Source organism: Oculina patagonica, chromosome 2 (genome assembly GCF_052425735.1).
Source record: "Oculina patagonica isolate OP01 chromosome 2, crgOcupat, whole genome shotgun sequence".
In the NCBI taxonomy this organism is placed as follows: Eukaryota; Metazoa; Cnidaria; class Anthozoa; order Scleractinia; family Oculinidae; genus Oculina; species Oculina patagonica.
The window spans coordinates 2,675,959-2,691,504 of record NC_135759.1 but is presented as its reverse complement, the minus strand read 5'-3'; the positions used below and the strand labels follow the sequence as shown (position 1 = coordinate 2,691,504).

Here is a 15,546-nt window from a genome sequence, read left to right as displayed (position 1 = left end):
TTGTATGTGCGCGCGGAAGAAAATTTAGTGGTGAACAATAAAGACAATAGAGTGTTTCTGTCTCGGAACTATCGGTCTGATAAATGCCCCTTGGAAATTTGATGTTCTTAAAACTAGCATATTTGCCCTCGAAGCTTCGCTTCTCGGGCTAATATTTGTTTTAAGAACATCAAATTTCCGCGGGGCAACTATCAGCCGATAGTTCCTCGACAGAAACACTCTATTGTTAAAATAGTGCCCGTCCGAGAAAAATGCCCGGATGGATCATCCGTGAAAATTTTTTGTAAACAAGCGATCCTAAAGACCAAAAAAAAAACCACCAAGCTTACTGCATTTAGTTACCAATTATATGGTGAATTTCAGCCCGGGGTGAACACGTTTAAAATTGAATAATTATCGTAGCCGCCATTTTCTTTCGTTGAAAACCACCACTGCGCATCCGCAAGCTCACTTTCAGCCCGGGATGTAATTCGGCCCGGGATGAAACTTTCTTCATGTAATCGCAGACATGTTTTTAAGAAGATTATCAGGCCCTTAGTGGTTTTTTTGTCTGGTTTTGTTTTGTTTGTTACATTTAAGATTTCAATGGAGTTTTTTATCCTAAAAAGTAAAAAATAATTCACGATGCTCGTTTTTGAATGGGCGCGCGGAAGAAAATTTAGTGAACAATGAAAACGATAAAGTGTTTCTGTCTCGGAACTATTGGCCTGATAGTTGCCCCTTGGAAATTTGATGTCTTAAAACTAGCATATTTTTAAAATAGCCCTCGAAACTTCGCTTCTGGGGCTAATAATTGTTTTAAGAACATCAATCTTCCGTGGGGCAACTATCAGCCGATAGTTCCTTGACAGAAACACTCTGTTGTTTAAATGGATAACAGTGAGAGAACCAATCAGATTGGCGGTTATTCAATAGAACGCGACCGAGTTTCTACTTATGGCAAATAAGTAGAAACCATTACCATTACCGTTTACCATTACTTTCAACGGAAAACAAGTCTGTTTGACACACTTTGCATTTTAGTGAAGAATTTCGCAAATCAGTGAAACAAAATCTACAGAAAAAAGGACCACGAAAAGACTGGAAATTCTTTATTACTAGGTATACAATGTAATGGCACAAGACCGAGTAAATTATTATAGATTGATATCTCGTATTGTCGGAAATAAGGAGAAGTGATACAAGCACAATTATATTTGCAAATTCTAATAAGAAATTCACCTTAACGTTATTAGGATACGTGTTATAACTGACACAGTATTGATTTTCGGGTGAACTCAATTTCGCGATTTTTCATAATTTTCGAATGTCGCGCGCAGAGAAACCGCCCTGACATGTAAGACCACGACATCCACAATACAGGAAAACGTGGAGAGGGCATATTCCAGCGACACGTCCCCGCATATGTGCTGGACGTGTCGCTGCAACATGCCCCTGATACATTTTTCTGCATGTGTACCCGTGATTTTGTCTCAGCTACATGTCGCTGTGCCATGTCCCTATAACACGCCCCTCTGCAACTCGACACCTGAATATTCGCGATTTCATCCGGCACATTAACGACTGCGAGACAGCTGAGTTGAATAAAATTAAAAATCAATCAAATCAAACTATATTTAAAGGGACTGTGTCACGGGTTTCAGCAAAATTTAGGCATGGGAAGTGAGCATCAAATTCGGCGAGATATAAAAATAAATTCTTAAAACAGTAAAGGAACATTTCAATAACACTGCAAATACAAAAGAAGGTACAGATGGCCAAAAGTGACGACGATTGAAACGGATTCCGATATGGGTTATTGAAATGTTGGGCTAAACAGTTTTTAAAGTTATTTTGTTTGCTTGTAATTTTAAATTATAATGCCCAGGAGACAAATTTGTTTGCCAAGAAGCTATGGTTTTGTCATCTTGATCCAGGGAAAGAATTTCTTTTTTAAAAGTAAGTTTTATAGCGAGTGTTTGGCAGAATCTAATAAAACAAACTTTACTCAGCCGTGACACAGTTCCTTTAAAAAGGGTGTCACCTAATACTTACAAAACTAATTAACTCGTGGGCTTTTTTAAAACAGCTAGGTATGAAAATTTATTTCAAACCTCACTAAAAATTGATTGAAAGCCTAGCTTAAAATAAATTAAAAAAATATATATACAAGATCAAGATATACACTAGAGAAATGGTTGAGTGAGGCTACGATGACGCTAAGTTGGCTAACCGTCAATCTCGTCCTCAGAACCCACTGTTTTTTGGTCAGCACCAAGAACGCACCTTGAGCAAGTGCGATTTGCGCATACGCAAGGGCACTGAATATCAACTGTCAGTCACTCAGCTTCGAATGGCACTTTGAGAAGAATAGACTCTGAGACTGCGCACAACGACAGGAAGTGCGCAAATCGCAATTGCAACTTTCAAATCGATTTTGTCCAGAGTCCGCGTTCTTGTGTTGACGAAAAACAAAACAGGCTTTGGGATCAAGATTGAAAGCTGATCAGCTTTTTTTTTTATTCCAAAGCCTGTTTTGTTTTTCGTCAACACAAGAACTAGGTTTTTATCACAAGGAGTACCTTTTCACCTTTCTATATTTGTGCTGGTACGCATCAGCAAATTTTATCACCTAAATGGTAAGATTTTCTGAGATCTTTAATTCCATCGTTTTATTTCCCATCTGAAATAAATGTTAATTTTACTTGAAACGACACCATTACCACACTTTCTACATTTAATTTCTAGTTTTATTTGCTTTTAATAACTCAAGTTTAATAGACTAAATTTTCTTGGATTTCAAATGATTATAACTGTATCCAATTTAAAGACATTTAAAAAGTCGCAGCTGTTGAAATTTCTTTAACCTCTGAAAAATGCTTCAATTGGATAAAAGTTATCAGCAACCCGGAAAATAATATAAACTCACGTTGTTTTCAGCTTGGCCATGGCTTGAAGAAACTCTGTTTGGGAGTCAAGGGTGGCCGTGGTTAGGGCGCCGGACTTGAAATCCGAGAGATCCTGGGTTAAAGTCTTGTTCTGACCGCTGCCTGGAAAGGTAGACCCGAGTTCAACTCTTTCGCTTCGCTTGTAAATAGCCGGCAACTGGTACGCCTCCTGACAGTATTCTTTTTACCGTGACCTCTCTAGTTTGCCAAAACAATAAAACGGGTATTTGTCTAAATCTGCCATTATGGATTCAAACTACCTATAAGCTACAAAACAAATTGTTTTCTACTCAAAACCTACTAAACTCGGTACTCAAATACTGAAGATTCATAAAGTGCACTTATCGGAAGAAAAGGGATATCTCAGTTTACAACGCTTAATGAAATCATTACGGTAATCGCACTTCAAGACCAGTTCTTCGGAAACATTTTTTTCGGCGCGAGGTTCTTGTAAAATATGGGCGTATCCCGATCTCAGTGATAAGCAGGGTTTTTTTTCAATAATTGTTTCGGATTTTTGAACATCGGGAAAAAACTGAATCTACTTCCCTTGTTAGCCAAACGCATAGTATATTTTTAAAAGTACACCGAATGTATTGAATACCCGATATCTTAATATTTTTAAATATTAAGATATTAAAATATATTAATGCCGCTCAATGTGGATGTTAATGTTAGGCGCAGGTAGGTTTCTTCCGAACACCTGGTAAATATGCATGGGTCTAGGGTGCGACGACACAGACCAAATTGCAACTTGAAATCGAAAGAACTTAATTTTTAAACCTCTAAATACTTTTTTTTTCTTAATATTACTTTCAACCAAGGAATTGATACATCAAAATTGCCCTATTTTTTCGGGGATTCAACCACTGTCTTAACGCAGCACAAACTAAGATAGCAGCCAGAGCAGCCTGGTCCTAGGCGTCTTTGTAAAAGAGAAGTACTCGCAAGTGATAACGAATGCGAGGGAGTCAGGAGTCTGGGTGGTTATTTGCGATTGGTCTAGATACTTGCGTCTAAAATCCATTAGTAGAAACTCAGCTGTGTTCTATTGGAAATCCACGAATGTGATTGGTTCTCCCATTGTTTTCTATTCGCCGATAGAACAGAATCACACGCGCGTTGCTCTTTACAGGGTCAATTTTTCTTGATTTTTGGACTACAATTAGACTGCAATTCTTTACAGTTTCTACTAAAACAATTAGACTACTCGCCCTCGTTTTCTATGAGCGATAGTCAACTCGGCTGCGCCTCGTTGACTATACTCTCATAGAAAACTCGGGCTCGTAGTCTAATTGCAGGGCCGTATAAACTAGCAAGAGGCAAGACGAGGCACTTGCCTCGTCCAGATTTTTGCCCAAAATTAAAAACAAAATATATTTTGTTGCGAAAATAATCTGCAGTCGAACAAGATTGGGTTTTCTCAAGAAATACGTCATGAAAAATGTCTCCGAAAGGGTTTCGGAGCCTCTAGGTTTCAAAATTTTCGGGAGGGTATGCCCTCAAACCCCCCAAGCAAGATCTTGCCTCGTCTTTGGCAAGGGTCTGGTTACGGCCCTGAATTGTTAATTATAAAACACGAGAGCATTACATATGTGTACGCATTGCAGACCTATACTGGAGACGGGATTGGAAAAGGCTCATGGGATACACCAAAATTGGCGCCATTTTACCCTTCCTTCATGTTGATGTCCATTGCGTGTCGCGAAACTAGGATGGAATGGGATGATTTTCGCCAATAATACGAAGGATTAGAGGTATGAACAACGCAATATTTGTTTTAAACTAGTTTTGAGCCTGTTTATGGCATGCATGGTGCCATCGTTCAGTCTTGTTTGGTGAATGTACAATGTAAAGAACCGTCACGCTTGGCTCGGTTTATCTTTCTCGTGCGAGCCACTTCCGCTTTTAGCACATCTCGTAATATTTTAAGGTTACACATGAGGAGAGGAGGAGCATTTTTGCTAGCAGTTTTCGAACACTGATTTCTTTAGGAGAAATGGATGTGTTTACTCCTCGAGTTTGATTGGAAAACACTCAACGACATCGATGTCGCGCCGACAAGCGAAATCGGCAGCATTCAATAAGCTTAAGCTTACCTTTTCTTTACAACAGAAAGAAATAAACTGGAGCAAAGTTATCAGTGAATAAATAGGCAAAGAATTAGATATAGAAAAATTAGAAGACGAGGAGCAGGGATGGTGCATACATAGGTGTGAGCGCTCGCCTCCCACCAATGTGTAGCAATGTGGCCCGGGCTCGTAAACACAGTGGTTTCGTAGATCGATTTGATCGGAGCTGTTCATTTCCAAATTTACATGTAAGCTTACTGTTCAGGTTATCACTTGGACATATCATCTCTCAGGAGTGTAATGATTTTGCTATGATCTTTATCTTTATCAGAGTATAAGGCTGAAATAAAATGCCATTTTTACACTGTAATTTAATTAACTTAAGGTTCTTGTTTGTTTTAGCAGCATTCTGCCGTGTGGATCCTACGTTGTTCAGATAGGGCATAGCCAAAACACAGTATTTCTACTGGCTGGACGGCAGAATGTCATCTTTATCAGAAATCACAGGTGTAGAAAAGGCAGTTTTGAGGGAAAAGTTTGGGCTGGCTCAGCCTTTGTATCAGTATGACAGAAATGAGAAAGAGAATCGTGTATTCATGTCTCCCACTGTACTCCTCAAAGATTCTGAGTTGAGACATGGAGGGTATTTGGAAATGGGGGCCAAGAAAGTCCTGAGTCTTGTGACAAAAGACATTTTAGTGTCAGAAGACTTTACACTGTTTCAAGTTCCAGAGATTACTTGTCTACATATGGGGTATGGCAGGAACTCTGCTAACAAGGAGGGCAGGATGGCATTGAGTGAAAAAAATGCCAAGACTTGGTTCAATATACTGAATTTGTCTGCTTCAGACTTGCAGGATTATGACGAGGTAATGGATATTGATGATCCTCTAACAGGAAGAAGCACTCAAGTTGAAGAAAGAACAGAGGCAATGGAGGTTGATCCCTCTATTCATGGCAGGTATGATGACACAGTTTATCCACCTGATAGCGGACTTTTGATCCCTCAAAAAGGATCACGCATCTTATGTATGTCCATCTTGATCATTAATGCTGTGAAAAGAAAAATAAAAAAAAAAGAAAAAGTCAGATAGTTCTGAAACACACCATTCAGAGAGCAAGGAGCTTCATGTAGAGGCTGAATCCACTAGTCAGGGAAGTAAGAAGACTGCTGAAGAGATTGAATCCAAATGGATGATTGGGGCTAACAAGATTTCTGACTTTCTTTCATTCTGGATGTTGCCCTACTTGCTGAACTATACTCATCGAAAAGTTCAGGAAATTATGAAGCATCACGAGGCTCAAAAAGAGGACCAACAGTCTCATGTCAAGACTGTAAAGAAATCAGCATGGGATATCATAAGAGAAGCCACCCAGTCAAAGCCTGATGTTCTACTGAAACTAAGGGAAAAGTTGGAGAAGTACTATACTGCAGAAAAACTCCAAGAGCAGTACACTTTGTTAAAGTGTGCTGATGGAAGTCCAGTGGTACTTGTTCCTCTTCAGTATGTGTGGCATAAAGGAAAAGCTGAGCCCTTGAGAATGGAAGACCTAGGTCGAAAATGGGAGTGGGATGGAAAGGTCATGTCCAAGATGGAATTCTTACATGCATTTGTTAAGAGGAGAGAAGTTCAAATGGACTATTTTTATTGTATGAAGGATGCAAAATTGAGGCAAGGTGTTGACTATGCTATCATTCTCCCTGACCAAGCTTCATTTGGTTTTCTTTTGACCATGCTCAGGGAAGCTGACCCCAATGTGCTCACCAGATTAAAGGATGTGAGGCCTCAGGGAAGAGGAATGATAAGCCCTTACCATTCAGTGGTGAAATGCGGTGAACAGAATTTAGTTGTATGTTTCACCTATTTTCAAGGTATGTTTCATGCTAATAATCCTTCTTTATTGGAAAGGTTCACTTTGCAAAATAATTTACATTATTATTCATTCAAGATATTTCTTCATTTCTGATTGGTTAACAATCCCCTGCTAATCCCGAGAATGACAAAGGCAAAATTTCCAAGTAATTAGTTGACAAAAATAGCAAAAACACAAAATGAGCTTTGGAGGGAAATCATTTGATTTATTAAAGCCTACTGACTGTAAAAAACATCCAAATTATAGCAACAGCGAAGGAATTGGCCATGCTTTTGCAATTTTAAGTTCTATCCCATAGTGAGAACCTACAGTGTATTCAAATGCAATTTGTGTTTTTGGTGCTGTGAAAGAATTTTGAATGAATAATAAAACAATATTATTGAATTTAGCTTTTGTATGATATTTAACAATTATTTCCATGAGCGCTCATGGATATGAGATGGTAGATAGCCAAAAAGATGCATAGGGCCGAGTTGGCTATAACTATCTCATATCCCAGAGGAAGTCCGAATAGTATCCCAGGATGCACTGCAGTTTATCTTATATTATCACTTGGAATCATGACGTCATCATTGTCTTCTAGTCATACATGTAGAACGGATAAAACAACTACAGCGGTCCCATGTTGCATGTGCGAACTTCTTTTGGCATGAAGGCTACGACCTTCAATAACATGGAATTACTTTACGTTCGTTGTGTAATGAAAGAAAAGTTTAGTGTTTACCTGAAAGGTTTTACTTGCGTTACCCTGGTTTTTCATTAAAAGCTTACCCTGTGTCTTGGGCTATGAACACTGGAAGGGGATGAAAGCAAATCGGTCAATGGACTGTTTCCTGGATTCTGCACATTTTCGTTTGTAAAATCCAATGGCTTTCTAATCCGGGATCCATTTCTGCAATTAGATCTGTCTCGTGTCTTTTTTTCTGCTGGTTTGTTTGGCGTTGAGCCAGTGGAGATGTGGCTCCTTTTTCCCGAACAATTTGTTGATGGATCCATAACTTGGCACTCTTAAGGTCAGGAATTGAAAGTATATGAATTCATTACATAATTTGAGACACATACTTGTATTTACTTCCATTTAGCCGGGAAAAAGGTTAGCTTTCATCAAAATGACCGCTTCAAATAACATAAAATAAGAACGGTATCCCGCACGTTTTTTCAACGGTTTATAAAGTCGAAACCCAACTTGACTCGTGAGCACATGTACACGTGTCAGCGAAGAAAAATAACGAAACCTGTGAAAATTTAGTAAACTTTCAACCCCTGAAACTTGAACAAAAAGCGAGTTCTACTGGGTTCTTCTCTTCCAAAGCATAAAGCTGGGTCTAAATAACTTAAATGTTATCGATATTCAACAAAGAATCGATTTGTAATCTGCATAAATAAGAATATTCATCACGTTGTTGCGGGTCAATGACCACATTGTCAAAACAATGATTATTTTCAACAGCAAATTAGAGTGCATTATATCGACGTTCTGGGCATTCCGATGAATGCAATAGAATACGGGGAGATTAAAAAATGACCAACTAAGATTTTCTTACCTTTTCCAAAGCAAATAACGTAGATTTACCCGAAAGAAAAACGGACCATTCCTCGGTGCGAAGCCGCTGTTTTCGATCTCTTGCTGTTTATTTGGAATTTTTCTGCTCATATCCAACAAGTGGGAGTGGAATAATTGTTTTATTAAAAACAATTAAAGAATTGCAATATTTGAGCTCCTTGGCTGTTCCCGTTGACATGTGCACCTACCATATTTGTGCTTCATGTATATGAACTCATATACCATTGCCTGTTAACCAATCAAAGTTTTAAATAAGGAGAATTATGCAGATCCCGTGATAATTGGCTACTTCGCTATATAGTTCCCAATCATTTCCCAATGAACTTGGCAATGTGGCACAGTTAAGTAAAAATGTAAAATCAACTGTGGTACATGTAGAAAACATGTACAGTTTTGGTGCAAACAATAATTTTATGCTAACCTTACATTTACGTCCTTGATCGGTTCTCATTATTTTTGTTGTAGTTCGCTTATAAATTTATGCATTAAATTTTTATATGCTAATAGTCCACATTTTATACCCTAGTCTATATTTTGCACCTAGTCTGCAGTCTGTACCTCCCTTTTTATACTCCAGTCAGTGTTTTATACTGACTGTCCATGTGTCTTTCTATATAGATACATGTAAATCAAGTGCATTATCATTTTTACTTGTATTCTTATTCTTATTCTGGCTCTAGGAGCAGACAAATCTTCAGTGGCAGCATTGTTCAGAGCAGTTGGAGCACATTACTTAAACCACTTTACTGTGGTCTTTCTACATGGCTCAACTTTAAACAAAGATGGTTCTGACTGCAAGCTTGGAAACCTCTATCATGTGAGAGTAGCTGAACAGTTGTATTTTGAACAGCTAGGAAAGCTAAGGAAGACTGGCAAGATAAGTTTCTGTCAGGGCATTTCAAAGTTTGCAGAACATGAATTCCCATCTTCGTACCGCTGGTGGATCCAAAATGTCCGTAACGATCCTGATGTGAAGGCAGCAATTGTGAACCATTCCATTGAACCCATGTTTGACTGTACCAAGCATCTGAAGGCTGCTTTTGCTAAAGCATCACACGAGAGAAGTTTAAGAAATGCTTGTCTCAAAGAAGATGAGACAATTAGAAATTCTAATGTGCGAAAGCTGTCAAGGTACCAAATCCAGGCAGCCAATTTAAATGGTCAACTCCTGTCAAGGATTCAACAGTGTGGGCGAAAAGGCAACATTGGAGTCACCCTAGCCATCAGCAACACCCTTGGGCCTGATGACCCACCTCCCATGCTTAAGGCAGCACTCAACAAGATTATTTGTTATTTTGTGATTGCTGCTATAAGTGCTGGACTTCAGTTAGGTAAGATGTTTAAATAAAGAGCATGTTCTGTTCAGGTGTAAGGAAAGTCGTCATAACAAGTGTTATCCACAAGGACCCACCTTTTGTTGATGGAGGGGGCTATGCAAGATACCTCCTGTCTGATTAGCCAATTACAAACAGACAAAATTTATAGGCCTCAAAATTTGAGTTGAAACTTTCATGTTAGGTGTGCATTAAGCTAAGTATTACTGGAGAAAATGGCACAAGGAGATTTGGACCTTTTTTGAGATTTCTACTCCTGATAGAGTAGGGGCTATACAAACAAGACACCACCGTTCAATGTGGGGAAGGGGGGTACATGCAGTGCTCGAAATTAGAAAAAAATCCAGGTTGTTCTTATGGCAAATGCCGGACAACCTAACCCCTGAGTTTGGTTGCCCTGCTAAGGGCTTGGTTGTCCGTATTAAGTGTTGTATGTTTTTTGGTAAAATTTTGTTCTCAGGCCATGAGACAACATTTATTTTACAATTCACAGCGGTGTGAAACAGCTCATCCTTAACAAAACTGCAGACAACACTTTCACATACTTTTAATGTTAATGAAAATTACATGAGGGTGTCAAATCTGTGCGTTTAAAAAATTCTGAACTTAACTTGAAATATGAAAGAAACTTGAATTAAACTTTGCTCAGTATTGAATTTCATTCAAGAAGAAGGCAAGAAATGCATTCAAAAGTGCCAACATATTATCGTGAATTTTGAAGTCATGCAAATCTGCATGCGTAAAATGGTCACTTTCAACACGCTTGCACCAAAATATTTGGACGAGGTCTGTACATGTTAGAAGACAACTCAGCGAAGCTTATCCTTGCTTATTGAAGGTGACAAATGTCCAATTAACTTCAACCTTCGATTTTCTTTTTCTAAGAATTGTGGTGGATTCCATTGGTTAGAAGAGAGCTTTTTTTAAAGCTATTTTCGTGTTTTAAATTTATAACTTCTTTTGTTTATTCTGTTGGGTGATTACGGTAATGTACATTGTAAGTTTTTGAGTTATCCGGGGTTTTTCTTGGACAACCAGGCCTGTAATTTTCTTAAAAACTGGTTGCCCAAACACACTTTTATAGTCATCTCGGATGATGGAAAACCGCTAATTTCGAGCACTGCATGACTGAAGAGACCTGTCTTTTTCCAGAGTGGTGGGTCCTGTCTGAGGACAAATGTTTTGACCATTTCCCTTAGTGATGAGGGTTGATACTATACATTGTACTGTGATTTCATTACTTACTGCAACATCTAGCCATGTTAAATCTGCTATAAAGGTGGCTCAACTGGATTTTTAGGGGTAACACCGCACGGCCTCCAACATACTGACTTTTTCTTACAGATTTCGTGTTTACAAGCGAGTGTCCTCATTTTAAATGGGTATTGTTTTCAAGTTTCATATCTACATGCACGACCCCAGAAAAAATCCATTTGCATTGAGCAGGACGCTCTTGCTAATGCTTTCCGAAAAATTTTCCGAAGCATGCTAATCTTCCTTGGGATGAGAATAGCAATGACATCTGCAGAATAATATCTTTTTCGTTTTCTGTACAAAAAGGCCCTTGACATGACTGTATTACAGTTTATTACAAATTAATAGCCCAACAAATGATGTTACAATTTTTAAAGCAATATAAACATGTTTCGGAAAATTGTTCGGAAAGCAGTCAAGTGTTTTATTTAATGCAAATGAATTTTTTTGCTAAAGTTGTACACGTGGATATGAAACTTGAAAACAATACCTGTGAATAATGAGGACACTCGCTTTAAACACAAAATCTGTGAGAAAAAATCAGTACATTGGAGGCCCAATTTTATTGCCTTAAATGTTTTCAGTGAGTTTGAAACTTGCAAGCTATATCAATTGATGACAAACCTCGCGTTTGTGAAATGAAAAAAAAAGTCATCAAGCGGTTTAAATTTATAATATTTTATCACTTTTGTAGGCATAGACCAAAATTTAAACAAAAATGGCAACAAGAACAAGCTCATCAAAATAGCTCATCAAAATTTTTTTCTCACAATCGACCAAAGAAATCCCCACCACTGTTTTACACACTATTTTAAATGGAATCGAACTACTATAAAGCAATCTGCAATCCATAGGCACGTCGTTTTCTTTAGATATTTCTCCATTTTCTTGTTAAAAAACCGCTTCATCCAAAAATATTTCGAAAACGCTCTGATAGAATTTGTTCAAACTTTGCCAACATCAAGGCAGCCATTTGTGGTACAAGCTACTTTGAAGGCTCGAACCAATCGTTTTAAACATAGCTTTTTTCCTTCTATGGCAAATTTTTAATATAGTTATAATAGATTTTAATAGTTGTTTATTTTTTTAAATAATTTATCTCTTTGTAAATTTTTACGCAATTCAGTTTTAGACTGTCATGTAAAAATATCAATAAACTATCTATCTATCTATCTATGAGCAAATTAGGTAAAAAACGTAATGACGTCATTTTGTCGCTATTGCAACTCGGATGTCAATATAACACTGCTCATAAAAAATCTCATATTTATCTAATACAACTGTGGTGATCGTTTTTCGACAGCATTGTTAATGGCGACGTAGTTAATTCTCAAATAATGTGTTTCGATTATTTTTGAAGAATCGGTTGTTATATCTTTAGGTCTGGTAGTGTGTTAGCTCTGCAATGTATCATGTAACTTAGAAAACCACTTTGTTTATTGGATTTTAATAATTTCAATGTCTACATGTGTTGTGGTTCAATGTAATACTTGGTTTTAAATTTTAATTTTTTCCTTTGTTTTAAACTCCTTTTAAACTCATAGGAAAATAGCATTTGAACCAAGGATAAAATTGAACCAAAACACATGTATGTGGTTACCGTATTTATTCTAATAAACGCTGCAGCATTTAGTAGATTTTTCGTGACTCGAGTGGGGCATTTATTCCAGGGCGGCGTTTATACGAGTGCAGCGTTTATTTAAAATACAATTTATTTCTTGCAAAGAATAGCATTGTAACTGAACATTTGTACTTTAAAAACAGGGACATGGAGTATTGCTTGTCTCAAAAGTCATTTTCATATATCTCAGCATTGTTGCAATCAAGGAAAATAATTATTTTAGGCTTGCTCACACTTGATAATTACTGCATTTGCTGTTTAAGTCTATAATTTGAATAAACGCGGCGTTTATTTGAGGGCGGTGTTAATTAATTTTTCTGCTCTAAAATGCGCCTTTTATTCGAGGGCGGCGTTTATTCGAGGACGTCTTTTAATCGAGTAAATACGGTAAGCCACATTGCATTTCACTATCAAATTATAACTCTATGGCTTCCACTGTACGTCCCTAGTCTTTCCTTCTGATGAGGAAAACAGAGAAGAAATTGACTGTGAGGAGGAGGAAAAGAAAGAGAAGGAGGGGGAAGAGGAGGAGGAGGAGGAAGAAGATAAAGAAGAAGAAGAAGAAGAAGAAGAAGAAGAAGAAGAGGAGGAGGAAGAGGAGGAGCAGCAGCAGGAGGAGAAGAAGGAGGATGAAGATGACGACAACAGCAGCAACAGCATGGAGGATGAAGAGGAGGAGAAGGAGAGGGAGAGTGATGCTGAACCTGCTGCAGAGCCGGCCAGGAATCTGTTGTCTAAGGGAAAAGTGCCAGTCAAAAGAGGTTTGTGTTAAAATAAATATTTCACTATCCCAATTAAACTTTACTTATAGACGACAGAATCATGTCAAGATGATAATAAGGGTGTGTTTGAATGTTTTTTTTTCAGTTCCACTTTAAATTTCGGACTCTTATAATCTTTGTCCTTGGATTCTTACAGTGCGACTACTCGAACCGGGGCACCCTGAACAAAATTAACCAATCACAGTGTTAATTGAAAACAAAGGATAGGGACAATTTTTTGCAACGGACCGATAACGTTCTAGAACGTAAACAAAAGATTACCTACAAAATTTGAACTGTCAACAAGGTTACAAACAGATGCGGACCTCTCAGGAAACTCGCCTTGTTTTTGTTTTTGCAAAACTCACCCACGGTACATCTGTGAGTTTAGATTTGTCTGTGAGGCAAAATCACCCTGGGTAGTCTAGTGGGGCGACGGCCTCGTTTGCCTCCCTCCCGTACGGGAAAAAAGGTTTGTCACCTTGACAACTATCGCCCAATCGCGAGGCTGCACGTGAAAGGCAAGGCTAATTAAAAATGCGTCGACTCTATCGGAGGCAAGGTGTTGGAGAAAGCCAAAAGTGTACAAACCTTGGTTATTTTTTCCGTATTCTTAAATCGCAGAGATAGGCAGACGGTTCAAAAATTTACTGTAGTGAAAGTATGGTCTTCGAACTATACCCATGCGAAGTTTTGGAGTGAGCGGATGAAATTGAAAGCAATTTTTGGCTTGTTTTTGTCGAGCCGTGGTGTTTATCGAGCGTCGCAAGTGTTCACCCTTGAATAAATTTAGGTAAGAGTAAACTAAAATTAAAAATATTGGTTAAATAGGGTTTAAATGCTTTAAAACAGTCAAGAAACAAGACAGAGACAACATATGATGTAAAAGGTGAACTTTACTAGCTGTTTATTATATTTTCTTTCGAAATAAATTTTTGCTAAAAAGCTTCATACAAATCCTTATAATTTTGACGCCGCCATTTTGACCGAGTTGTCAAAGCGTGAGCCTGGGCGCCCTGTGGTCAAAAGAACGGGGAGTGGTTGCCCAGTCTCCCGAGCCAGAGGCTCATGATAAAAGTGTTTGACGTACATGTTAAAAAAGATTTAAAAACTATATATTAAAATATACAATATTATTATACTATTAAAATCTTTAAAAAAAAGCGTTAAAAATACAATATTAAAAAAACGATAAAAAAAAACAACATGTCTGTAAAAGAATCATTAAAAACAAGAACTGCATTGGCAGCCACCAAAGTTTGTTGCATTAAGATGGTTAATAAAAGTTGGAACGTTTGGTGCATTTTTGGCTGCCGGCGGTAGCTGATTCCAAATTCTAGAGATGATATAAGAATACGAGGCGTGGAAGTATCTACTATTGTAAGGGCATTGTTCTACGTTTAGCCCGCTGCTTGTAAGATTGTATGGCGCGACCCGGGGCTTGAATAAGTTGGTGATATAACATGGGCCATTTTCTTTAAAACACTTAAAAAATATTATTAGAGATTGTTCAATACGTCTATGTTCTAGCGTTCTCATGCCCAGCAGTTTGAGTAATGACTCATGGGTCTGACGTAGTGGTTTCATTTTAAATAGCTTGGACACGTCCAAGAGGTCTTCTGTTTCACAATGACACAAAAAATGTAGGCTGCATGGGTCTGGAATGATTTACCGACAAAAAAAACAAAAACCAAACCAAGCGTGAGCTATAGGATAAGTGGAGTTCGTCTAAATATAAAGCCAATAACTAACCACTAATTAAAAGTCTTCTTCTTCTTTTGTTGTTCGAATTTGTTCACAACACATGGGTAACCAAGCTTTTGTTGAACCGAGAAGTCCTGGATGCTAAACTTATTAACTGCGCTGTGCAGTTCTTGCTCTGCACGTTGTTTCTTTTTTTTTTTTAACTGTGCTGCGCAGTTCTTGCTCTGCACGTTGTTTATTTTTTTTGTTTTTAACTGCGCTGCGCAGTTCTTGCTCTGCATGTTGTTTATTATTACTATTATTATTATTTTTGTTTTTAGTTTTGTCGGTGACCAGACCCAGACCTCCACTCGGTCAGGCTTCAAGTCACGTAATGTTTAGAAGCTACAAATCAGTTACAAATGGGAAATTTTCCTATACTTTGGTCTTTGCGA

At 37.9% G+C, this 15,546-nt stretch overlaps 1 protein-coding gene across 2 annotated transcripts; it reads left to right on the top strand.

Annotated features, from left to right (window-relative positions):
* Window positions 1–4,397: 4,397 nt before the first annotated feature.
* LOC144641701 (uncharacterized) lies at window positions 4,398–13,672 on the top strand. Of its 2 annotated transcripts, none has more exons than XM_078500735.1 (4): window positions 4,398–4,684; window positions 5,405–6,872; window positions 9,119–9,769; window positions 13,097–13,672. In XM_078500735.1, exons 2-4 carry the CDS (start codon window positions 6,194–6,196, stop codon window positions 13,417–13,419), a joined length of 1,653 nt encoding a protein of 550 aa, XP_078356861.1. In that variant the 5' UTR covers window positions 4,398–4,684; window positions 5,405–6,193; the 3' UTR covers window positions 13,420–13,672. The 2 variants fall into 2 exon arrangements, with proteins under 2 accessions (XP_078356861.1, XP_078356860.1); XM_078500734.1 differs by having other exon boundaries at window positions 5,402–6,872.
* Window positions 13,673–15,546: the final 1,874 nt, after the last annotated feature.

Coding starts and splice junctions, on each gene's coding strand:
- LOC144641701 (XM_078500735.1), top strand. CDS start 6,194: ATGATTGGGGCTAACAAGATTTCTGACTTTCTTTCATTCTGGATGTTG. Junction 6,873..9,118: donor ATGTTTCACCTATTTTCAAG/GTATGTTTCATG, acceptor TTCTGGCTCTAG/GAGCAGACAAATCTTCAGTG. Junction 9,770..13,096: donor AAGTGCTGGACTTCAGTTAG/GTAAGATGTTTA, acceptor GTACGTCCCTAG/TCTTTCCTTCTGATGAGGAA.